The sequence below is a fragment of the Protopterus annectens genome, chromosome 2.part2 (genome assembly GCF_019279795.1).
Source record: "Protopterus annectens isolate FY-2018-M chromosome 2.part2, PAN1.0, whole genome shotgun sequence".
NCBI classification, from domain to species: Eukaryota; Metazoa; Chordata; order Ceratodontiformes; family Protopteridae; genus Protopterus; species Protopterus annectens.
In genome coordinates, this window is record NC_056730.1 from 947,761,119 (window position 1) to 947,787,115 (window position 25,997).

General features: G+C 41.1%; 1 protein-coding gene across 1 annotated transcript in view; it reads right to left on the reverse strand.

Moving 5' to 3' along the window:
- Positions 1–25,997, reverse strand: part of CAMK4 (calcium/calmodulin dependent protein kinase IV) — a 1,096,576-nt gene that overhangs the window by 91,354 nt on the left and 979,225 nt on the right. The window contains exon 10 of the mRNA XM_044064475.1: positions 918–1,070. Coding sequence (XP_043920410.1) covers positions 918–1,070 — 153 coding nt within the window. The remainder of the gene's footprint in view (positions 1–917; positions 1,071–25,997) is intronic.

Genomic DNA, 25,997 nt, shown 5'->3' on the forward strand with positions numbered 1-25,997 from the left:
CAGCTGGAATCTTTTTGACATGCATCTGAAACAGTAAACTAAATATGAGTTTGCAGAAATCCATACTTTCTACTGCTTCTTACTACTGCTTCCTTTATTACTCATGAAGTTACAACAAAGAGATGAACCAATTTACTGAACACAGCTGGTCATGAAATCAACCAGAGTAAAACATTAACCGCGAGTGTTTGTTTTGTTTTGTTCTGTTTTTGGATGGGGCAAGTCCAACTACATCCACCATCATGTGGAGGTCAAATCCACCACACATTCTCAACTTATATATACCAACTTCATTATCTCACAAATGTGATGAAGGGAAAAATTTGCAAAATAAAGGAATAACTGCCAATTCACACATAGAAACCTCACCAGCAATGATTTCCTATTTCAACATCACATTTTATCACTGCTTCAACAATCCTCCACACAGAAAGGAATGCTGCTCCTTAAAGGAATGACTTACTTTCTGGTAAATCAGAGAAGACTGAATTCACTAAATAATGACATCCATTTGAGCTTCAAACTTCATATCTTTCAGAAAATGCATAGTAGCAAAGCCTTTTATTCCAGCAACTTTCTCAGTTTTTAAAAATAATATTTAAATGTGTTCCTATTTTTGGGTCTTTGTCCCACCATTGTTTTGGCTTTTTCTAAATTTCTTGTGCTATGACATTGAGTAGGTTCTGTCAGATTGTGGCTTACCTTCTGTGGCAGAAATTAACTTAGAAAGGGTTCTTTAGTGATTACCAGTATTAGGAATTCAGATCAAATAACAATAAGAGTGTGCATTCCTCTATACAGTCACATGGAAAAAAATTATACAGGAGAGTTGCTACTTAATGAAACACTGACAAGTCTTTTAGAAATCAAGTCTCACATTTCAGAAATGCAAAGCACTATTTGATAATGTAACCTACCTTAAGTTTACGGCGAGCATTGAACTCTTGAAGTTTCTTTTGTGCAGTATCCATATGTGCGAAGTTTGCTGCCTTCCCTGTGACCCAAGGGTGCTGCAGAGCTTGTTGGGTTGTCAGACGTTTTTTAGGATCAAGTACAATCAGTTTTTTTACCTGAAAAAAATGTTTTTAGGTATCATATTTGCTATCATTTGTCAACTGTCAGGAGAAAAGTTTTGTCTTTTACTTCAAGGTATATAGTATAGAATACTGTTTTCATGTCGCCAACTTATATTTATTAAGAAAAATAATTCAGCAATACTTATCATTTGCATCTGAGTCTAACTTTTTCAGGAATGCTGATTATCATGGAAAAGGTATGTGACAAATATAACTGACATTTTGATTTGGGAAAACTGATTAAATAACTATTACTTATTCATTTTCACACACTGTGTACTTTACCATATTCCATTATTGTAAAGTACATTTTAACTTTCAAAACATCATATGCCAACAAATGTTTTCCTTCCACTTGCTTCTTGCTGACTGAAGTGTGAAGTAGCAGCACTGAGTATCAGGATCTTCACACTACCTTTTCTGTGATAGAATGCATCTGGATCATTATTCTTGTTATATAACATAGTGACACTTCATCTGGAGTTGCTTGCCTAGGCTTTACTCTTTATTACTAATTATATCAGGTTATCTGACTACCTTAGGGCTGTCCTGTTGATAATTATTAATAAGTAAGAATAAATTAATGCCCCTCTTATCTCTCATAATTCATCTGTTGCTTATCTGATAACCTAGGCAAAAAACAGTCTTTGCTGTGTATATTCGCTATTACCTTGTTTGCCTGTTACCACTTTCTCCCTTCTCTACCCTGGCCTTCTGAATCTACCTGCATCACTCTTTTTAGCAAATGGCTATGACCTGATCTCTCTTGTTGAGTGCTTTATATTCCAGCTGCAAACAGAAAGGCAGGAGTGGTAATTATGATTTAGTTTACTCTGCTTGTTATGGATCCCCTTGATATTCACAAACTGGCATCAGGTCCTCCACCTGCCACCAAGAATGATAAAAAAGACCAATAAGCTAGCATATAAATTCAGTTCACAGCAGGCTCAAAACTGAGAATTCTGCGAATTGGGTAACCTCATGAAAACACAGTCCACATACTTTCTAACATTTTAGAAAAAAACATTATGTACTGGACTCATCTGACTTTGCCAACAGCATTTTTTTTCAATGAGATATTCTTGGTATAGGGGGGTTCCCCTTACTTGTGACAAACTCCACATGCCATAGTTACTGTCAGTAAAGCAATGATTAGATCTTGGGCTCAGTTACTCAAAGAAGCCATAAGAAGCTTGCCTTTGCATACAGGTACATCTTTTGAGTTTTGTAGAGATCCAGTGGTACCCTTTTTAAGGTGCAGGAATTTTTAATGATGGGGGTCATCCCCTCTAGAGACACAATGCTTATCTGGTAGAACCACAAGCAAACCAGCTTCAAATTCTACCAAAAGGACAGAAACTCACTCAGGTAATTTCTGAATACTTAAAACCTACTTTTTGATTTCACTTACATACCATGAAAATGAGACTCGGAGGCATGTAACTTCCTAGATCCTAGCCAGTTCCATGGCACTGAGGAATAACGCCCTGATTATGACCCAGTTCTCCTAGGTGCTGCAGGAACTGGGAGGAAGGTGAGAGGGGAGTGAGAAGGTCATACTTGTTCACCTCCCTCTGTGGCAGGGGTGAATAGATATCCCAGGATATGGACTATGTTCTGGATCCCTGCCACAGATCAATGATCAAATGGATGTATTTGTTTACATGGAGGGGCAAGACCTTCTGAGGGGTCAACGACAACTGTGGATGTGGCTGACATATCATCACAATGACCCAGCACATACTAACCCCTATGGCATCATCAGGATTGTGCACGGGCAAAATGACAGAACTTAGTACTTAGAGGAATTGCCCCATTTTCTTCATGTATATCCATACCACTTCCTGACCTTGACCCTTGAGTCAAGAAGAATGAATGGACAGTAGGGTGCTCTCCCTACTGTAGAAATGAATGTGCCCGTAGACCATGTAGCAGGAATGCCTGATGTGAAATGAGGATCAGAAGTAAAAAAAAAAAATCCTAGATCCTTCCTACTGCTTTTATTAAAAATGGTATCACGTCTAAACTGTCTCTCCAAAGGTAGTATTCTAGACATTGATGACTCCTTATCCTAGAGTCCAAGGTTCACTTAGGACACCAACTATCTCCCTGACTAATCTCAGATGTAATTCATCTGGCACATAAGCCTTTTCCAGACTTACTCTCTAACTCTTTCAGTAATCATCCTATCAGTCCATATTTTTATGAGGTATTTTTTTCATTCAGTTTTGGTAATTTTCTATTATCTCCCTAAGAAATGGCAGTTATGTGACGACTGTTTAATACATCATCCTACACTTCAACTTCTATTACCATTTCCTTCTGATAAATACATTATTTAATATCTTGTGTATTACTATTTTTGCATTTATTCCTTCTGTTTCTTACTCTACAGTATTTTTTGCCCTTCCTTTCACTCTGTGCATCACTTTATGAACTCAGTTGTTTATTAGCAAACATACAGTTATCACCCTTATCTTATGCATACACTGCCAGCCACTTTTTTTTACCGGATTCTATATTTATATCCACATTTAGCCCTTAAAGATACTATTCACTTCTTTTAATTCATTCTTTGCTACACTCCTCCATATCATCATATAAAGTCTTGATAATGTTATCCATAGTTTTCCCATAACCCTTCTGTCATTTTATGTCTATCAGTTCAGCTAAATTATTCTTTATCCCTCAAAGTATCAAACATAATCTTTTTCAATCTCAGCTAAAATATTTTGAACCTGAGCTCCTACATTTCCACACAAACTCAAGCTACAAAATGTCTCACTGGCTGTTTGTTACCATCCTGTGAAGTTTATTGTGCACTACTAAATACCAAATATAAAATATGTTCCCTCCTTCAATTTCTCCTAAGGTTTAGGGTTTCTAATTCTATAGCAGGAATGGACCCCATTCCTATGTCAGGGTACAATTAAGTTCATTAAATTAATAGTGCTTGGATGTCTGCCAAGAGTGTTCCTTTTCAACACCTGCAGTGTACCTGGAAAAGCCTCCTTCTGCAGTTTATATGGAATTACATGTATTAGCCCTGTTGCTCCAGCCACTACTACTGGAACTATCTGGGTATTTTACTCCACTTAGTTTCAGCTTGTACATCCTGGTATTTTATAATTTTATATCTCTCAATACTCAGGACTCAGAGCACTATAATCTCTTGGCATAGCTATTTCAGTAATTAATGTCCTTTTTGAGTAAAAAAAAAACACATAAAATGACAGTGCCAAAGTCACAAATTAAAACTCAGTGCCAAGAAATGCATTATAGTGCTTTTTGGGAAAACTGCCATACAGGCAATTTACTCCATTGATAAGACACCTTCTAAGAGCTGACCCAATAATCAGGGGTCTGGAAACATATGAAGACAGTAACCTGGACTTTAACCAACATGTGACCAAGACAGTAAGAAAATCATTCTATGTTGCCAAACTTATAAGTAAGGGCATGGCATGCAGGTCCAAGAAAGACATACTGCCACTTTATTTAGTCCTTATCAGACCCATCAATGAGTATAATGCCCCTTTGGCCTGCACCTGACCAGACATAAGCAACAGTTGGATCTCCCACAAAGGTTTTTTACCAGGAAAATCCAAGGTATATACACAGTGTCTTGTATGGATTGCCTTAAAGCCTTAACTCTATACTCGGTTTCCTACAGGTTACTGATAGGAGATCTATGTCTGGCATAGAAGGCATCCTCGGATCCAGCTTTGATGGACCTTCTGCACATTCACAAAATGAACATCAGAACCACTAGCTGCAATGATTTAAAATTTGTTTGCAGCATAAATAAGACATGTTTGGTGATACAGACATGTGTCTGAGAGTATCCCCATCCATGTGAAGCAAAGTCCATCCCTAACCCTATTTAAAGGGTAACCATGACCAATTTATGAGAAATCAGAAAGTCACCCTGGGTCTGTTCCCCAAGTCTCAGATAGAGGCAGAGAATAATGCCCACACTAACATACCCCCCACATAACTTCTAGAAACGTCTTAACTAACATACTCACTCCTAATAAACACCTGTATACATAGGGACACAGTTGGGATGGGTTACACAGTTAGGCTTATAAAGACCCTGATGGTGATTAGCCTCACGTATACCTATGAACTTATGAACTAATGTGTTAGCATACCCGTCAAACTTATAGTAAGTTAATACACTGTACATGATTAAAATGTGATCACTCCGTACTATTATCCATCCATAAAAGAAGTATAAGAAAACACTTATCTGGTCCTCCGTGTAGATACATTTTATTACCATCATGCCCATATTGTCAAATATCATAACCACTTTTGGTGCTTCTTTATCAATGTGTTATCACCCCTGCCATATTATCACTTCTACTAAAACGAAAACTAAAAAAAAAAAAACATATATACACACACACTCTCGCATGCACAAATGCACTCACAAATGCACTCTCACATGAAGGCACACATATGCATGTACACAGACACACACACACACACACACACACACACACACACACACACACACACACACACACACACACACACACACACACATACACACACAAAGCCCATCTCACTCAATCAACCCCTTAGCCATTAAAAAAAGAATGAAATAATACATAAATAAAATAATAGTTTGGCTTCGTGGTGCAGACAGATGGAGCCCTGATGGAGGCCCAGGTGACTGGGATTTGATTAACAGCCCAAACCTTTTGGGAACCAGGCAGGGAGGGTGAGGAATGAAGGGGTGTGGACCACTTAACTCTCTTCAGAGGAGGGCAGTGTTTCATCCACTAAGAGACATACAGAGTGGTATAATCTTCCTGGTGGAGACCAGAGAAACCACCACTTATGCTGTGGAGGAAAGGGCAGGGGTGCTTGGGGGAGAATGTAGTTTGTGGAAGTAAGGGAACGGGTCTATATTGAATGGTCGAACATTCAAAATTTTGAATCTCATATGGTCGACATGATAGGATCGGATTTTTGAATGTTTGAACGTTGTAACGGAGCTCTCCATAAGGGAAGATTTCCATCTTCTGCACTGTAGTGCAATCTCTGAGTTGGTATATTTAAAGAGCGGGGGAGTGCAGGAGGGCTTGTCCCCCCTGCTTAAAAGCTTCAAGTAGGTGTTTTGTGTAATTTATTTATTTTTATTAGATATTCTGACTTTTGAAAGTTCGATCATATGGTGTTGACCATATGAGAGCCAAACTTTTAAACGTTCGATTATCTAATATAGACCCTAAGGGAACATCCCTGTGGACAGCCCATTGCACTTCCCCTCCTCAGTGTCTTGACTGGTGCATGCAATGATGGTGCTGGAGAGAAAACTGAAAAACAAAAGTGCTTTGAACCACTCTTGAAGGCTGCTTGGATGACAACCTCTTCTGATTGGATTTCACCTTGTAAAGGGCACTAATGGGTTGACTGACTGAGAGCAGGTCCAATGGTCAGCAGCAGGGCTAAAAAGTTGCAAAATAATTAGATAAACAAATAAATAAATAAAATAATGACCATGAGCAGGGGTGCTGGAAGCTGTTGAAGGCTGGGGGGGAGGTGGAGGGCAAGAAGGGCACAAGGTGATCTATAAAGGTAAATATTTAAGACTATTTTCTCCCGTGACAGAAGCTAGCCAATGTTAATCGAGCTTGCCATTCTGAGCTATCCACTGATAGGATTTAAAAGAATGGATAATGGAGGAATTAGCTGGCAACAGGAGTCAAATAATTTGGCTTCTCTGTGTTATTTGGTTGCTACAGTACTTGACCTACATTATACAGAAAACAACTGCAATTGCTTTGTAACTAGTTCTGACTTAGTAATCTGGTAAAACCGGCTGAGCAAAACGGAATCAAACGGAGCCTTTGGACAGTTCAAAAAGGCTTAAAGTTTATTTATCAAATCCACTTGTATGCTGACAAAGATGAAAATAATAAAACAACCAAGTATTGTGAAACGCTAAAAGCGTTTTTCGTTCCACGTATTACGTTTTATTATTTTCATCTTTGTCAGCATACAAGTGGATTTGATAAATAAACTTTAAGCCTTTTTGAACTGTCCAAAGGCTCCGTTTGATTCCGTTTTGCTCAGCCGGTTTTACCAGATTACCTCATTTCCTGGTTTATAGAAGAGCTTTACTGTGTAGTTCTGACATAGTCCCAACAGCACTCCATACACTTTATACTGTGCATTGAAAATATGTAAGCTCTAGAACTTCTAAAATGTGGATATTTCCAGCTTCACAATAAAGAGTACATTGGGCTAACAGGACTATAGTCAGACATGAACAAACCTCAAAGCCTTATCTTATGGTTTATTTGGAATGTAGAAATAAATGCTGGACAGAATGAATGTTATATACACACCACATGCCATTGCTACTTAATTCACCATTGTGAAAGTTTTTCAGTCCAGTGATTTCTATTTTCATTGAAAGACGCAATACTAAAATAAAATGCAAATTCGCACACAAACATGTGGAAACAAAAAAGTCAACTGCCATCTGTTGAAGTAATTAGTGTCTCAGCAGTACTCCATAGCTACATTGCTTTGGGATGCCCATGTCTATCAGGCTGGACAGAGAGATGATGGGAAACTGCCTGTCTATGACAGCAGGTTCACTGCCAGCTATGTCTGTTGATAATAATTTTAGATCCCAAACATGGCGTCCTGGGGAGTCATTTTTGGATCTTTTACTCTTTCATTCTGTAAGTGTGGTTTGCACAATTATTGTGCATTTCCCCAAAACCTGTTTGCCTGACTGCTGCCATATCAGTCTATAAATGAGATGCTTTGTATACAAAAAAAAAATGTTATGGGTTCAAGTTTCCTCAGGGCTGTGTGCTTTAGTCTCTTTTACTCTTTCATTTTGCACGTGTGGGTCAAACAACTACTATGTGTTTCCCAGAAGGCTTTTGGTTCACTGCTGCTACTGTAAATGAAATGCTTGAACCAGACAAATAACGAGGGATGTGGGTTCAAGTTCCCTCTGGGTTGTATGCATTTTGCCTTGTTCATTCTTTAATTCTGCAGGTGTAGGATATACAGCTACTGTGCTTTTCCCTGAAGGCTTTTGGCTCCCTGCCTGCTACTGTAGCTCTGCCTACAAATGAAGTGTATTGCATAAAATAACTAATGAAGGTTATGGGTTAAAGTCCTCTCTGGATTATATACTTTTTGCCTCATTTATTCTTCCAGTTTGCAAGCGTGGGGCACACAGCTAGTGTGTTTTGAGTTTTACTGACTGCTATTGGCATGTAGATTAAGTGCTTTGTAAAATAAGTGATAAATGGTGTGGGGCCAGCTCCTCTACAAGTTGCATACAAGCACATCATTGTTAAAGTAAGGTGGTTGTTTATTTATTTATTTAATCATTCATTAATTCATTTAATCCCGACCTTTTTGGTATAATACAGATAAAGTGGTCAGATTCTGATGACAATGATGACATACCTTCATTTGGTCAATGTCTTTTTTCTTGTATTTCCCCCACCCATATATGTGCATTTTGTTTTTATTTGACATTTGTATGCAGCAGCACACAGACTGGAACCCCTGGCACCATCCAGTCCTGTCATACTACCAACAGTTTTTATTACATCACTGCCAGCAACATCACTGCCTGTTGTGTCCACAGCTGCTACACTCAAATGTACCCCACCCCCACCCTCAGCAACACCATCACTGTCTTTCCTTTGTGTGTCTGACGCCCCTTTTCACTTACTAGGCTAATGATCTTGGTAGATCCCTAGCCTTACATTCCCATAGTAGTTTTTAACTTTTATATTTTGTGTACAAATAACCCAGAGATGGGCCGAATGAGAATATGTTGGGAGATTTACATGTTGCTCATATCCATGAGAGACAAGTGTGCTAAACTGGGGTGAATTTGTGATTACCCATCCATACATCCAAATTATGTTTGAATAGGATAAGAGAAATACTTATGTGGACTGGAAGACAACTCCACAGAAGTGGAGTTCTCCATGATGCATCCCTATCCCTCCAATATGTTCTATTTATGTTGCAGAAAAGAATGAGCTCTCTTTAGTCAGTGTTTATGCCACCACTGAATTGTGTATGTGCAATGGATCTGGTATCACAGTGTCTTTTGAAGTTCTACACATCAGGTAGAGGTCATCTCTCAGTAGCCTGTGTGATACTGAGAAGAGAAACAAGACTTTGAGCCAGATTGCATAGTCTTTATGATTTAGGCCATTGATTTTCTCAGTGAAAGAAGTATTGTGGTCATTACAGTTGGGACAAGTATTTGGACAAGTACATATCGAAAGGGGCATATTATTCAATGATCATCCTGATGAGTGCTGAGTACAGTGGAATCATTACATTCCTGGACCGGGATGCGATACCTTTAGATATAAGTTGCATGATGAAAAAAGGACATCCTTATAATCATGGTTACATGGTGATCAAGGAGTTTGTAGTTAACATAACTGTCATAGATTAGGTTCATAGATTAGTAGTAAGCTAACTGCCCTTGAGAGCCATTTTAAGCCTAGCCAATTATCCCTTGTGAGACTCAAACCCTGCACCTTGTGTTTGTAAGGCAAACACCTTAACCATTAGGCCACCCTCCCACCTGTCCAGGTCCTTGACTAAGGAATACATTTTTAGGGAGTGTTGTCAATGTGATAGTTACAGGGGGAGTCATGTTTGCTGAGGGAAAGATACAATTACCAACTTTTTCTATGGGACAGGCCCTCTTGGAGTATCATGGTGTCCCCTGGAGAGTTTATGATAGCACCAAGTTTGCAGTCATCTCCAGAGTTGGTCAGCAACAAACCTTTAATATTGCTCTCTGAGAAGTAAATGTCACTGATAAGTGACCGAAGCACTGAACTCTGTCGTACATCACTAGTGATAGTCATTTTGTTGGAGGTGGAACAGTTCTTCCTTACTTCCTGGGTACTGTTTGTCAGCTAATTTGCTATTCGGTGAGTTACATAGGGATATACAGTTAGCTATGATACCTGAGTGTAGGGTGGTGTCAAATGTCTTTGTGAAATCTGGATGTGCAGTGTGTACTGATTTGCCCTCATTCATAGGATCATAAGAGGTTAGTAGGCTAACAGCAATACAGCCTTTTTAAACCTAGCCATTCATGTCCCTGTTTTCCAAATTATCGGTGCCCAGGGTCTAGCATAGCTTTGGTATATGCTTGTGCATTAGGGCATCTATAAGCTGCCCCTATCCATAAGGGTCATAGGTGACAAGTCGGGGTGAATTTGTGATTTCCCATCCACTGGTCCAAATTGCTTTACATAGGCTTAGGGAAAAGCTCTGCTTCACATAAATGAGGAGCTGTTTCTGAGAAAGGGCAATCAATGAAACTCATACCTGCCCCTCTAACATGTTTTGTTTATGTCACAGATGAGGTTTATGTCCTTAGACTGGGTAATTTTAGTGCTGCTTGCTTTGCAAATATGTAGCAGATCCAACAGGGCCGAACTGGAAAATGCCTGGTAAGTTAGGCATGGATCACCCCTTAGTAGTCTGTTGGAGACCGAGTGCAGGGACAAAGCTTTGAGGTGGTCCTCATAGGATATGTTATTTACACCTTGTATTATTTTAGTGAGGAGCCTCTGTAACCAATCCAGCTGTTCCAAATGCCTGGTCAGGTACATGCCAAAGGGTGTATCATACTCAATTATAGGTGTAATGAGAATTGATTATAATGAGACTATGATGTCCTTAGATCTGGATGCCATGCCTTTACTTATAAGTTGTGCCACATAAATGGATTTTCTCACCACTTTGGACACATGGTGATAAATGTTCAGGTAACTGTCAAGCTGAGTTCCCAAGTCCCTTACCACTGGGATTAGTCTTAATGGAGTGTTATCAGTGTTGTAATTTGCAGAGTAGGTTGTCTTCCCAAGAGGTATAGTTAAGCATTTCTGCATTGCATTTTAGGCCATAGCTCTGGCACCATTTATTTGTCAGACCCTCCTAGAGAATATCTAGATCCTTGGATGATTCAATGATTGCACCCAGTTATAAGCAAATGTAGTCAGCCAAAGGCCCTTTACATTTGCCTTAACTTCAGAGAAGTATATTCCAAACAGGAGATGCCCTAGTACCTAGCCCTGTGGGACACCTATTATAACAAACCTCTTAATGGAGAGAGACACCCCCATCCTAACCTTATGTGTCCTATTCATGAGCCATTTGGCTATCCATTGGGTGGCATAGCGATTTGTGCCTGGATTTGTGAGCTTGTCTATTAATACCTGAGGGAGGCATTGTTTCAAATACCTTTGCCAGGTGGAGGTGGGTAGTATGCACCATTTTGCCATTGTCCATGGCTCTAGTGATCTTCTCGAAGAAGTCCACCAGTTTTAGTGGGCATGACCTTTTCTTAATGAAACTGAACTGGGATGGGGCGAGTGTTTAAAGATTTCCTGTGTCTTTATCAGGTCCATGATAATTTTTTGTATGGCCTTGCATATAAGACTAATCAAGCTTATGGGTCTGTAGTTCTCTGGGTATGTTGATGGTTCCCCTTTGTGCACAGGAATGACCATTGCTCTCCTCCATTCCCTAGGGATGAAGCCTGTCTGGAGGTTGTGGTTGAAGAGATATTCTAGTGAGCTTGAATGGTCATGTTTCAAGCTATCTAGGAGGCATCCTGGCATATTATCAGGACCCATCAAAGCAGTGTTTTTAGCTCTAGATAGTGCAGTGAGGACCCCTTCTTTAGTGATAGCTGCGGGATGCATTGCTACATTTACTTTTTTGAAGAAATTGACCAGGTTAAGCAGACAGGATGGCTTGACTCAAGAGTCCGTATGTTACCTATATCCTTATTTACCAATTCCATAATGATCCTTTATATAGGATTACAGATGAAGCAGGTTAGGCTTATAGTTCTATAATCACCAAACTCTGTTGAAGTTCCATCCTTGTGCAAAAAAATGACTATTTTTGTCCTCCATTCATCTGGCATGAAGCCTGTTTTGAGGCTGATATTGTAGAGACTCCATAGGGGGTCTAACAAGTCTTGTTCCAGGCTGACCAGTGGGCAGCTTGGTATGTTTCATATTCCTATAGAAGTAGTATTATTGGCCTTAGGTAGCACCTTCACAAGTTTTTCCTGAGAGATTTGAGGGGGAAGTGTAGGTTCTGGTATGTAATCTAAGAATACTGGAGGGGGGTGAAGTTTGAGCTAAAGCCATCTGCTAGTAGACTGGCAACGTCCTTTGGGTCCAAGTATGTGATCTCATTTACTACTAGCACTGTTTCTCAGGTTTTTAACTTAGTTAAAGGTGACTTTGTGGTTAAGCTTTACCTGGGTAGTAATTTTTATTTCATATCTAGCTTTGGTTGATTTGACAATGTCCAGATTTCCTTGTTTAGTTTAGCAAGAATTTTTTGTAGTATCTTATAATTTTATTTATTTTTAATGCAATGAGTATTTTATTGTTTTATTATACAACCTGCTTAGGGTTCCATGATAGGGTTTTATTTTTAAATCTGATGTTACATTTATTTCTAAGGGGAAATTTGTGTATATGCAGCTATTTACATGTGCATGGAATATGGCAGTAAAGGATTCCACATAAGCAGTGTGGTTGTGAAGATGGAAGGGGCTTCTGAATTTAGCTAGATCACTCAGTTATAGTAGATTAACATTTGCATAACCTCTGAATACCAAGATATTGAAAGATGTTTCAGGCTTCAGTTTTATGGTGAATGTGACTGATTTGTGGTCTGGTTTGATCAGGGAGAAAGGTACAATTGGTGGGCAGCAAAGCGGCCCCATATTGGTAAGGACCAAATCTAGGATGTTGTTACCGTGGTTGGGGTGCAGATTAATCGGTATACAGAGTTTGTAATGATAAAGTCCAGAAATCTCAGGGCATAAATTGAGGAGGATGTACAAGCCTCATAGTTTATAGAGGGGTAGTTGAAGTCTAGGAAAATGGTGCTTGGCTTAATACACAGGGACTTCTTATTAGTTAGAGAAGAGATGTAGGCTGAGGGGGGCATAGAGGGTGCCCTATTGTTAGCTATAACATGATAAAGGATTTTTTTAATAGTAAGTTGGACATGGAGAAGTTCTCTGTTGTTATCTTATCTAACTAGTCATGAGGCAAATTTTTTTTAGGAATATGGAGACACCACCATCTTTAGAGCCTTCATCTAATCAATTGACCCTAAATGTTTGATAGGCATTGAAGCCTTACACTGATGGGGTGCTTTCATAGGTCAGGCAACAGGTCTCTGTGGTGATACATATATATTGATATTTTCCAGGGTACGAAGTACTTGTAATGTGTGGATTTTTTGTTAAGGCTCCTAGCATTTAGACACAATACTTTATTTTTTTATTCTATTTTGTTATTTTGGAAGTGTTACAAGACTGATACTTCTGAAAGCATAATGCAAAATGCACACTGTCACTCCCTGACTTATTCACTCACTGTCTCACTCACTCACTGACTCACTCACACTGTACACAAATCTATGGGTAACTTGTCCATCCTGGATGGACGTGGATGGATGGACGCTGCCTAAGCTCACTGGAATAGCAGCATTAAGAGCCTGGTGAGTTCTGCACTGCAAAAGGTATACCACTTGGTATGGAGGTTGCAGATGCTCAGAAGCATGCTTGCACTTCCCGTAGGCAGTAATTGCAGAGTTTACACAGCTACAGTAGGGTGGGAGCAAACTAGGGCACACTCCCTGGCAGCAGTATGATACTGCACCAACAACCTCTAGGGCACACCTCCTGGCAGCAGTATGATACTGCGCCAACAACCTCTAGGGCACACTCCCTGGCAGCAGTATGATACTGCACCAACAACCTCTAGGGCACATCCCCTGGCAGCATTATGATACTGCACCAACAACCTCTAGGGCACACCCCCTAGCAGCAGTATAATACTTCAACAACCTCTAGGGTACACCCCCCTGGCAGCAGTATGATACTGCACCAAAAACTGCTAGCGCACACCTCCTGGCAGCAATATGATACTGCACTAACAACCTCTAGGGCACACCCCCTGGCAGCAGTATGATACTGCACCAACAACCTCTAGGGCACACCTCCTGGCAGCAGTATGATACTGCACTAACAACCTCTAGGGAACACCCCCTGGCAGCAGTATGATACTGCACCAACAGCCTCTAGGGTACACCCCCTGGCAGCAGTATGATACTGCACCAACAACCTCTAGGGCACACCCCTGGCAGCAGTATGATACTGCACCAACAACATCTAGGGCACACCTCCTGGCAGCAGTATGATACTGCACCAATAACCTCTAGGGCACACCCCCTGGCACAGTATGATACTGCACCAACAATCTCTAGGGCACACCTCCTGGCAGCAGTATGATACTGCACTAACAACCTCTAGGGAACACCCCCTGGCAGCAGTATGATACTGCACCAACAACCTCTAGGGCACACCCCCTGGCACAGTATGATACTGCACCAACAATCTCTAGGGCACACCCCCTGGCAGCAGTATGATACCGCACCAACAACCTCTAGGGCACACCCCGTGGCAGCAGTATGATACTGCACCAACAATATCTAGGGCACATCCCCTGACAGCATTATGATACTGCACCAACAACCTCTAGGGCACACCCCCCTGGCACAGTATGATACTGCACCAACAACCTCTAGGGCACACCCCCCTGGCAGCAGTATGATACTGCACCAACAACCTCTGGGGCACACCCCCCTGGCAGCAGTATGATACTGCACCAACAACCTCTAGGGCACACCCCCTGGCAGCAGTATGAAACTGCAAACAACCTCTACTGCACACCCCCTAGCAGCAGTATGATACTGCACCAACAACCTCTAGGGTACACCCCCTGGCAGCAGTTTGATACTGCACCAACAACCTCTACTGCACACCCCCTGGCAGCAGTATGATACTGCACCAACAACCTCTAGGGCACACCTCCTGGCAGCAGTATGATACTGCATTAACAACCTCTAGGGCACACCCCCTGGCACAGTATGATACTGCACCAACAATCTCTAGGGCACACCCCCTGGCAGCAGTATGATACTGCACCAACAACCTCTAGGGCACACCCCGTGGCAGCAGTATGATACTGCACCAACAACATCTAGGGCACATCCCCTGGCAGCATTATGATACTGCACCAACAACCTCTAGGGCACACCCCCCTGGCACAGTATGATACTGCACCAACAACCTCTAGGGCACACCCCCCTGGCAGCAGTATGATACTGCACCAACAACCTCTAGGGCACACCCCCTGGCAGCAGTATGATACTGCACCAACAACCTCTAGGGCACACCCCCTGGCAGCAGTATGATACTGCACCAACAACCTCTACTGCACACCCCCCTAGCAGCAGTATGATACTGCACCAACAACCTCTAGCGTACACCCCCTGGCAGCAGTTTGATACTGCACCAACAACCTCTACTGCACACCCCCTGGCAGCAGTATGATACTCCACCAACAACCTCTAGGGCACACCTCCTGGCAGCAGTATGATACTGCACTACCAACCTCTAGGGCACACCCCCTAACAGCAGTATGATACTGCACTAACAACCTCTAGGGCACACCCCCTGGCAGCAGTATGACATTGCATTAACAACCTCTAGGGCACACCTCCTGGCAGCAGTATGATACTGCACCAACAATCTCTAGGGCACACCCCCTGGCACAGTATGATACTGCACCAACAATCTCTAGGGCACACCCCCTGGCAGCAGTATGATACTGCACCAACATCCTCTAGGGCACACCCCGTGGCAGCAATATGATACTGCACCAGCAACATCTAGGGCACATCCCCTGGCAGCATTATGATACTGCACCAACAACCTCTACGGCACACCCCCCTGGCACAGTATGATACTGCACCAACAACCTCTAGGGCACACCTCCCTGGCAGCAGTATGATACTGCACCAACAACCTCTAGGGCACACCCCCTGGCAGCAGTATGATACTGCACCAACAACCTCCACTGCACACCCCCTAGCAGCAGTATGATACTGCACCAACAACCTCTAGGGTACACCCCCTGGCAGCAGTTTGATACTGCACCAACAACCTCTACTGCACACCCCCTGGCAGCAGTATGATACTGCACCAACAACCTCTAGGGCACACCCCCTGGCAGCAGTATGATACTGCACCAACAACCTCTAGGGCACACCTCCTGGCAGCGGTATGATACTGCATTAACAACCTCTAGGGCACACCCCCTGGCAGCAGTATGATACTGCACCAACAACCTCTAGGGCACACCCTCTGGCACCAGTATGATACTGCACCAACAACCTCTACTGCACACCCTCTGGCAGCAGTATGATACTGCACCAACAACCTCTAGGGCACACCCCCTGGCAGCAGTATGATACTGCACCAACAACCTCTACTGCACACCCCCTGGCAGCAGTATGATACTGCACCAACAACCTCTAGGGTACACCCCCTGGCAGCAGTATGATACTGCACCAACAACCTCTACTGCACACCCCCTGGCAGCAGTATGATACTGCACCAACAACCTCTAGGGTACACCCCCTGGCAGCAGTATGATACTGCACCAACAACCTCTAGGGCACACCTCCTGGCAGCAGTATGATACTGCACCAACCACCTCTAGGGCACATCCCCTGGCAGCAGTATGACATTGCATTAACAACCTCTAGGGCACACCTCCTGACAACAGTATGATACTGCACCAACAACCTCTAGGGCACACCCCCTGGCAGCAGTATGATACTGCACCAACAACCTCTAGGGCACACCCCCTGGCAGCAGTATGATACTGCACCAACAATCTCTAGGGCACACCTCCTGGCAGCAGTATGATACTGCACCAACAACCTCTACTGCACACCCCCTGGCAGCAGTATGATACTGCACCAACAACCTCTACTGCACACCCCCTGGCAGCAGTATGATACTGCACCAACAACCTCTAGGGCACACCTCCTGGCAGCAGTATGATACTGCACCAACCACCTCTAGGGCACATCCCCTGGCAGCAGTATGACATTGCATTAACAACCTCTAGGGCACACCTCCTGACAACAGTATGATACTGCACCAACAACCTCTAGGGCACACCCTCTGGCAGCAGTATGATACTGCACCAACAACCTCTAGGGCACACCCCCTGGCAGCAGTATGATACTGCACCAACAACCTCTAGGGCACACCTCCTGGCAGCAGTATGATACTGCACTACCAACCTCTAGGGCACACCCCCTAACAGCAGTATGATACTGCACTAACAACCTCTAGGGCACACCCCTTGACAGCAATATGATACTGCACCAATGACCTCTAGGGCACACCCCCTGGCAGCAGTATGATACTGCACCAACAACTTCTAGGGCACACCTCCTGGCAGCAGTATGATACTGCACCAGCAACCTCTATCTCCTCATCTGCCATGGACATGGGTCAGACTGTGCCCCTGGAAGGCTAACAGGGGTCCGTGAATGAGGAGATGAACTGGTGACAGCTGATGGTCAGCTGGAGTGGGGCAGCAAAAAAAGTAGCTGTAGTGTATTTGTGTGGTTTATATTTGTGTATTTTTATGCACACAGCCCATGAGGTTTATTTTTTATGTATGTGTGAATAGCATTGCATATATGTGTGAATGGCATTGCGTAATTGTTTTGGCTATGATGTTTGAGCAGTTGAAATATTTGGTTGTGCCCATCGAGTGCTGAGAAATGCTTGAGAAGGCTGATACATTGGTAGTGAAATACAGACTGCACCCAATAAACTTATTTATCATGCCTCTTTTTCAGCATGCATTGTTTACAACGCACACACACACACACACACACACACACACACACACACACACACACACACACACACACACACACACACACGCACACACATACACACACACATACACACACACACTGTGGCAAAAAGTAAAGCAAACCTCAATGGACAGTGAGAATTTCTAAGCGGTAACCTTAATTTAAAGAGAGGCTCACTAAAAAACAAAACCAAGTACTTACAGCACTAAATCCACAAGCTAGAACACAGATCCTTTCATAATGGCACCATTTCCATTTGCAGGAAAACTGCTAAAAGAGTTACTAAACTATGTTGAATTTTCAATATAATAAATCCTATTTTTTTCCCAACACACTTCAAAATAATATATGAACTCCTGTTGAAATAATACTGCTGTAAAATCCCTGTGTTAAAAAGCATACCATGTGATCTTGTAATTTACAGTAATCCACACAACAATGTGGATATAAAAATTAAGCAAATCACCTGAAATGTCTTTATGCACAGAGATGTAAAACCATGTTTTGTCTTGCAGATGAAAATAGTTCAGTTAATGTGCCACACTGTGCAAAATAAAGTACTTATGCAGAAAATCACCCAGATCTGAAACCTGGCCCAGCCCAATCCAGGCCCTGAAACCTCTGTACTTTCCCTTAATTCCCAACAAATGAAAACTATGTCTACACCACACACCTTACCTCCCAAATCTCTCTCTATAGCTCATCTTAATATCCGTAGCATTTGCAACAAAGTTCCGGCTCTTCATGCCCTACTAGAAGTCCAACAATTTGACATTCTCTGCCTTACCGAAACCTGGCTTAAACCCACTATAAAAGACAATGAAATTATCCCCCCTGGCTATAACATCCTAAGACAAGACCATCCTAAAAAAAAAGGGTGCGGAGTAGCCATACTCTACAAAATTGGACTAGAAGTATGTAAAGCTATTTATACCCCTCCAAATGACACTAATAGTGAAATTATTATATCCAAACTCTCCCTCAATCCACACAAAACTATAAATATTATCTGTGCTTATCTTCCCCCAGGCAACAATCCTCCATTATTAGAAGGCCTACTAAACTGGTTCTCAACCACTCTCCCTCAAGAAACTATATTATTAGGCGACTTTAACATTGATTGGAACGTATGCAAACAAATGAATCCATCTACCCATATTAACCTCCATGGATTCCATCAAACCATTAATTCAACAACTAGAACAAATAAAAGCAATAATAAAGAAACCATACTAGACTGGATCCTGACAAATAGCCCCTAACAAAAATACTCAACAGGAACCCTCCCAGATGACCTTAGTGACCACTCACTAACATACATTATCAGGCACAAAACACATCTAGCAAAACCTCCCCTTATCCGATTATCTCGCAGCAAAAAACATTTTGACCCCCATCAGTTTCAATATGAACTTAGCCTAGTTAACTGGTCACCTCTACAAACCCTGCCAATAGATGACGCTGTTAACCACTTTAACCATACCTTTCTCACTATTCTTGATCATCATGCCCCCATGCGTTCGATACGCATGAAATCTAGGACAGCACAATGGCTTACAAGTAACACTAAACAACTTATACTTAGTAGGAACAAAGCCTGGACTAAATGGCGAACCACTAAAGACTCTTTTGACCACCTTAGTTTCAAACAAAAAAGAAACATGACTAAACTAGCTATTATACAAGATAAAAAGAACTTTTACATCCAGTTACAGAGTTCCTCCCAACACCAACCACAAAAATTCTGGAATTCTATTAACACACTACTATCCCCCGGCAAAGTTGAAACTCCCAACCCACTAGGCTCTCACCCTGACTCTCCCTTACATACTGCAAATGCTTTCAATAACTTCTTTACTTCTACAATACTTAATCTAGCCAACCAACAAAGCCCTGACCCTGCTCTACTAGGTAACCCTAACTGCACCCCGCCACCATTTCATCTTAAATCCATACCCACCTCCTATATTCTTTACCTACTTCAAAAACTTAAACCTTCTACCCCCTCGCCGACAAAATACCAGCAGAATATCTCCAGCTAGGAGCTAAAGCTATTGCCTACCCGATCTCTATACTAATTAACAGAACCATAAAAGAAAGTACTATACCTTCACTCTGGAAAATCTCCCATATCATCCCTCTCTTTAAAGGGGGTGATTCTTTTGAATACTCTAACTACCGCCCTATTGCGCTGCTATCTCCTATAGCAAAAGTAATGGAGAAATGCATCCACAAACAGCTACTTAATCACCTCCTATACAATAATCTCCTAGCAAACTGCCAACATGGATTTTGTCCCTACCATAGCACCACCACAGCCTTACTATCCTTTATTGACTCCATTAATAAAAACCGAAATAAGAATCTTCTTTCATCAGCCTTCTTTGTAGACCTGTCAAAAGCTTTTGACATGGTGAATCACCATCTACTCTTACATTGCTTAAAATCTCTTTCTCTTGATAGAATTGCCTTAAACTGGTTTACTTCCTATCTTCAAAATAGGAAACAAGCAGTGCTTTGGAACAACAATCTTTCCGAGCTTCTACCTACCTCTCTAGGAGTCCCTCAGGGCTCCATCCTAGGTCCTCTTTTATTTTCCATCTTTATTAACGACCTACACCTTGTCACCCCTCTAACCACTTGTATTCAATACACTGATGATACCACCATCATTTGTTCTGCCTCCAACCAAACTGACCTACACTACCTTACCCAAAAACCTTTTACTACCATAGAGCAATGGTTCTCTAATCACTGTCTTCTTCTAAACCCTAAGAAAACTAAACTTCTCCTCTTCTTACCTACACACCAATCCCCCTCTATTAACTTCTCTCTTACTTCTAACAATGGCACCCTTATCTCCCCTGATCAAACAACCAAACTCTGAGGCATAACTATTGACAACCAACTTAAATTTGACTTTCATATTAACTCAATCATAAAAGCAACTAATAGAAAATTAGGTTCTCTTTACAGAATCAAATCTTTCTTAACTCCTGAAGCTAGAACTACCATAGCTAGAACACATCTTATCTCTACACTACTATATGCTTCCCCTATATATACTAACCTTTCTAAATATAACATCAATAAGCTTACATCAACCTACAATAACATTGCCAGATTTGCCACTGCCTCCCCATATAAAACACATCACTGCAGAAACCTCCACTACCTAGGATGGCTAGAGCTACCCCACCTAATTCAATACTATCAGCTCACTATAGCCCAGAAAGCCCTTCACCACCCTGATAATACACCTATGCTCTCCACCCTTATAAAGCCCTACAACAACCTAAAAAACCTTCGCTCGTCTAGTAAAATACTGATTCAAACTTCTCTATCTAAGAACACTGCAGGTGACTCTATATTTTCCAACTCAGTTGGTAAAATATGGAATCAACTTCCTCCCGACCTAACAACCCAAACCTCCATCACACTGTTTAAAACTAAACTAAAACACTATCTAACCAACCACTGGCTATGCTCCTGCAACAACCCAAGCTGATCTTTCAGCTCCTCACATCTCCTGCATACATTTTACTTTCTCCCAGCTCTAAGCTTTCAGTGTTCTCAATTCTACTAGAAATGCTCTCTCTAATCTTGTAACTATACCCTTCTCTATATTCTACTGCTAACTTTTAAACATCTTATTGTATCCTGTCTCATTCTACCCATTCCAGTACTCAAGTAAAAGCTTTATCTCCTATTACCTTTCTGTACTTTCCTCATATTGTCATTCTAATGCCTTAAGTATTTTGTGCTTGAAATTCCTTTGTATTGTGTACATACTTTTCATGCTTTATTTTTTGTATTGTCTATATACTTTTCATGCTTGAAATGCCTTACATATTGTGTATATACTGTTTGTTATCATGTATTAGATATCATGTATTAGATCCTCGGGCCTCCACTGAAAATGGACATGTATCCAGTTGGACTAGCCCGGTTAACAAATGTAAAATAAAATAAAAAATAAAAAAAATCTGTGGTCCTCAGATCCATTCGTTCTCACTAAAGCTTCGCAGCTTAAATTGCTTTAAGTAATGTTCATTCTGTTCTGAAAAGGTATTGAAATAATGTGTTTGTAAAGATACAGCTATCATAGTCCATCACAAAGATGGTGATCCTTCTGTACCAGTACACATCAAAATTATTAAAGCACTACTGACGTGCAAACCTGAATTCTAACTTCAGGTGAGGTTTCACAAGTCTGTCTTCAGGTAACATTTAGCTTTTAGGATAAAATCACAGCTATATCAAACATTTAGATTTATTTCACTTTAACATTTACTTTGTATGTTGAATGAAGTAAAAACACCTGCGGCTAAAATAACAGCTGTCTGAATTTAGTACACATACTACAAATAATCTTAAAATAACTGCTATAATATGTACAAGTAACATAAATCATCAGCTGCAAGTCCTGTGCTGTCCACGGGGGGAGGGTTCAAACTCAAATTAATCAAATGCAAAACAACTTTCAGTTTCCAGCATGTGATTCATTAACATACATGAGGACCATCAATAGCTACATCACTGCAGTAATGATATGGAAATATCGAGACTGAGCCTTGTGAAGTACGCTTACTGATGTGGTAAAAAGCTGTCCTTTTAACTTTTTATTAAGAAAAATAAGCAAGCGTTACTTTATTTAAAAATGCATTCTTCACTTAATAAAACTATCAAAAAATAAACACTGTGACAGAAAGCAATCTCCAAAAGCATTTTTGGGATTGATATTTACAGGAAAGTGTCCAATAATAACCTTTCAGTAGCATTAAACCACAGATAATGTATGAACGCCCATCTGTTTCTATTTTACTGAGCGTATTTAGTACTTAACGATTTGTAACTGGCAATAAATACAGCAGCTTATTTAATTTTCTCTTGAAACAGCCAGAGGTAGAGCCAAGCAAACAACCATGAACAGCAATGCGGGAAAGGAAAGCAAGCAACTGCGTAGCCACGAACAAGGAAACTGCATCGATCAACCATGAGGTGAGAAAGTGGAAGTCTCATTCTTTTTTTTTCTTTTCTTTTTTTTTTTTAATAGTCTGTGAGTTGCTTCACTGCGAAAATAGAAACATTAATTTAATCTTTCTTACAGCAAAGCAGGAGGCAGACAGTTATCAAGATGCAAAAATGGGGGGGTGCTCGTCCCCCCTCATCCTACAGTTCCGACGCCCTTGACCATGAGTAGATAATTAGAACATAGCATAACAAGCAAAATGGACCCAATACTAGCTACCTAAAAAAAATCTGTAAAACTAACAGAACCTAATACATCAAAAAGTTCACTGCCATTACAAAAAGAATATTAAAATTATGTCAGAACCAGAGCGGAAACAATCAAAGAATAGTGACTGAAATCTAAAGGAAAAGCAAAATCAAACCAGTCCTCAATGAGATCCCTTATGTGGTGCAGAGTTCACAGGGAGCACAATGCAGTAATGCTTTTGTCACACTAGGGCCATTACTATGAATACACTGCAAAATGGGTATGCAGTCAGTCCATAATCTGAAGTCATTGTTGTTGGGAATGGAAAATACAAGCAGAAACATAGGAGTATCTGTATCAGTGAGTCAGTTGGTAGCACACCTGTCTTTTGTGCTGGAAGATCACATGGCTGTGGGTTCTATTTTCACACTTTTACTCATATTAATCGTCCAATATTGACACTGCAGTGCAATATGAGGGGGACGTTGTACTCCTGAGTATGCCATCTTTCCGATGAGATGTTAAACCAAGAGTCCCATCTGCTTTAGGTGGTGGTAGCTTAGCTGGATGGAAAAGATTCCATGGCACTTATCAAAATAAAAAGAGTGTGGGAAATTTCCTGTTGCCCTGGCCAAAATTCCCTTAGTCAGTCCAAACACCACTTTGGATCTCCCTTGAAAAGAGGGTACTGGACTAGTGAGATTAACCACATTAACAATGAGTAAATAAATAAATAAATAACATAAAAATTGGGTACAGGAATGAAACTTTGAGTCTCATCTGCCTTGCTGCCCAGAATAAACTGTATAAACAATGGCACTATACTAATTCATTGATGAAGAAATAGGTTCAATATCATCTACCATATATGTCTGCCTAGCTCTCTCTTTCATACATATCCATCATCTATGTGTGTGTGTGTGTGTGTGTGTGTGTGTGTGTGTGTGTGTGTGTGTGTGTGTGTGTGTGTGTGTGTGTGTGTGTGTGTGTGTGCATATAGCTAGGTAGACATACATATGACAGAGATTTAACTGAACCTACCTTTTTGTAAGTTAATTGGTTTGGTTTGACAAAGGTTCTGTTGACAAAGGTTCTGTTGCATTCCACTCCCTGTGAACTCTGCACCACACCATGGATATCACTGAAGACTGGAAACATTTGGTACATTACCTTTATCTTTTGAGTCCTGACAGGTACTTACTTAGAGTACATTGAAGTAGTCTGAGAGCAAGCAACATTTGTGCAGAATGCAATCTTTTCTGAAGATTGGGTCAGTTTATTAATCTCAGTACTTCAAAGTGATGAGTATGTAGGTAGGTACTGTTCAACAGGAAATATGGCAATCCTCAGGTATATGGACACAAGTGTAGAAAAGGACTACTGCATGAGAGTTATTAGTAACAGTGACCATATAGAATGACACATAAGAATTTTCCACATGCTTTATAATGTTGGGGTCTGGGGTATGGCAGTACTTGATCTAATACAGTAAACCAAACTTACATTTTGTGTTTACAAGAAAGAAAATATGGCAGGCAATGCTCATTTTTATTTTGTCATGCAACCAAATGTTATAGACATCATAAATTTTCTGGTTACATCCTTGAGAAGCAATTGTTCATAAGTACTAACTAGGCTACTGATCTGTGAGGATCTTCAGAAGCCTAGACATGCATTTCCAAGCAGTTTAATTTTCCCTAATATTTTAGTATGATTAACCTGGAGCACACTGTGTAATAAGCATGAATAACCCAGGGACTGACGTACATTTACAACCCATCCCTGTTCATAAGGGACAAGGATGCTAAACCAGGGCTAACATTGTGGTTTGCCATCCATGTGTCCAGACTGCACTTGAATACAGTAAGGAACGTACTTTGCATTACACGGAGACAGAGAAAATTACAGAGGCATTCTCGGTAAACATATCTATCCCTCCTGCATGTTTTATTTAAGTTGCAGCCTGATTAACATCTCTTGAGTGGGTGTTTCTTCCACTGTTGGACTTGCAGATGAGCCATAAGTCTGAATGGATGGGGATCAGTAGAAGATCTGTGAGACACAGTATGCCCCTTAGTAGCATATAAGATACTGAGAAGAGGGCAGGGTTCTGAGATGGTCAGTATAGTTGTTATGTTTTAGGCTCTTGATTTTCTTGGTGAGAAAGCATTGTGGTTGCTCAGTTCTCATGAGGTGTTTGGACAGGTACATACTGAAGAGGCATTACATTCAATGACTGGCCTAATAAGCACAGAGTACTGTGGAATTATCATCTCAATGTACCTGGGCACCATAACCTTTCTAATAAGCTGCACAATGAAGTTCTTCCTTCCAATAGTAGACATGTGATCAAATGACAGCTTATTCTCTAAATGGAATTCCAGGACCCTCACTGCCAGGTTAACTTTCAGGGCAGTATTGTTGATGTTATAGGTGCAAGGGACATCTTGTTTACTGAAGGATACTATCAGACATTTCCTGGTGTTTAATTTTAGGCCATACTTCTGTCACTTTCAATAGTTCCACCTGAAGGATCCTGGTGTCTTCTGGAGAGTTTATGATGATGTCAAATTTATAGTCATCTGTGAACATGCTCAGCCATAAGGCCTTAACATTAGCATTGACCTCTGAGAAGTAAATATCAAAGATGAGTGACCTGAGAACTGGGCCCTGAGGTACACCACTCATGACATGTCTTTTGTGGGAGGTAGATCCACCAACCCTACTTTCCTGGGTTCTACTTGTGAGACAGTTTGTTATCCAATGAGTTATGTAAGGATTTATATTTAGCTGGATGAATTTATTAACTATATCCAACTGTGGGATAGTGGCAAATGTCTTTGTGAGGTCTAAATGCACATTATGCATTGATTTTCTCTGATACATTG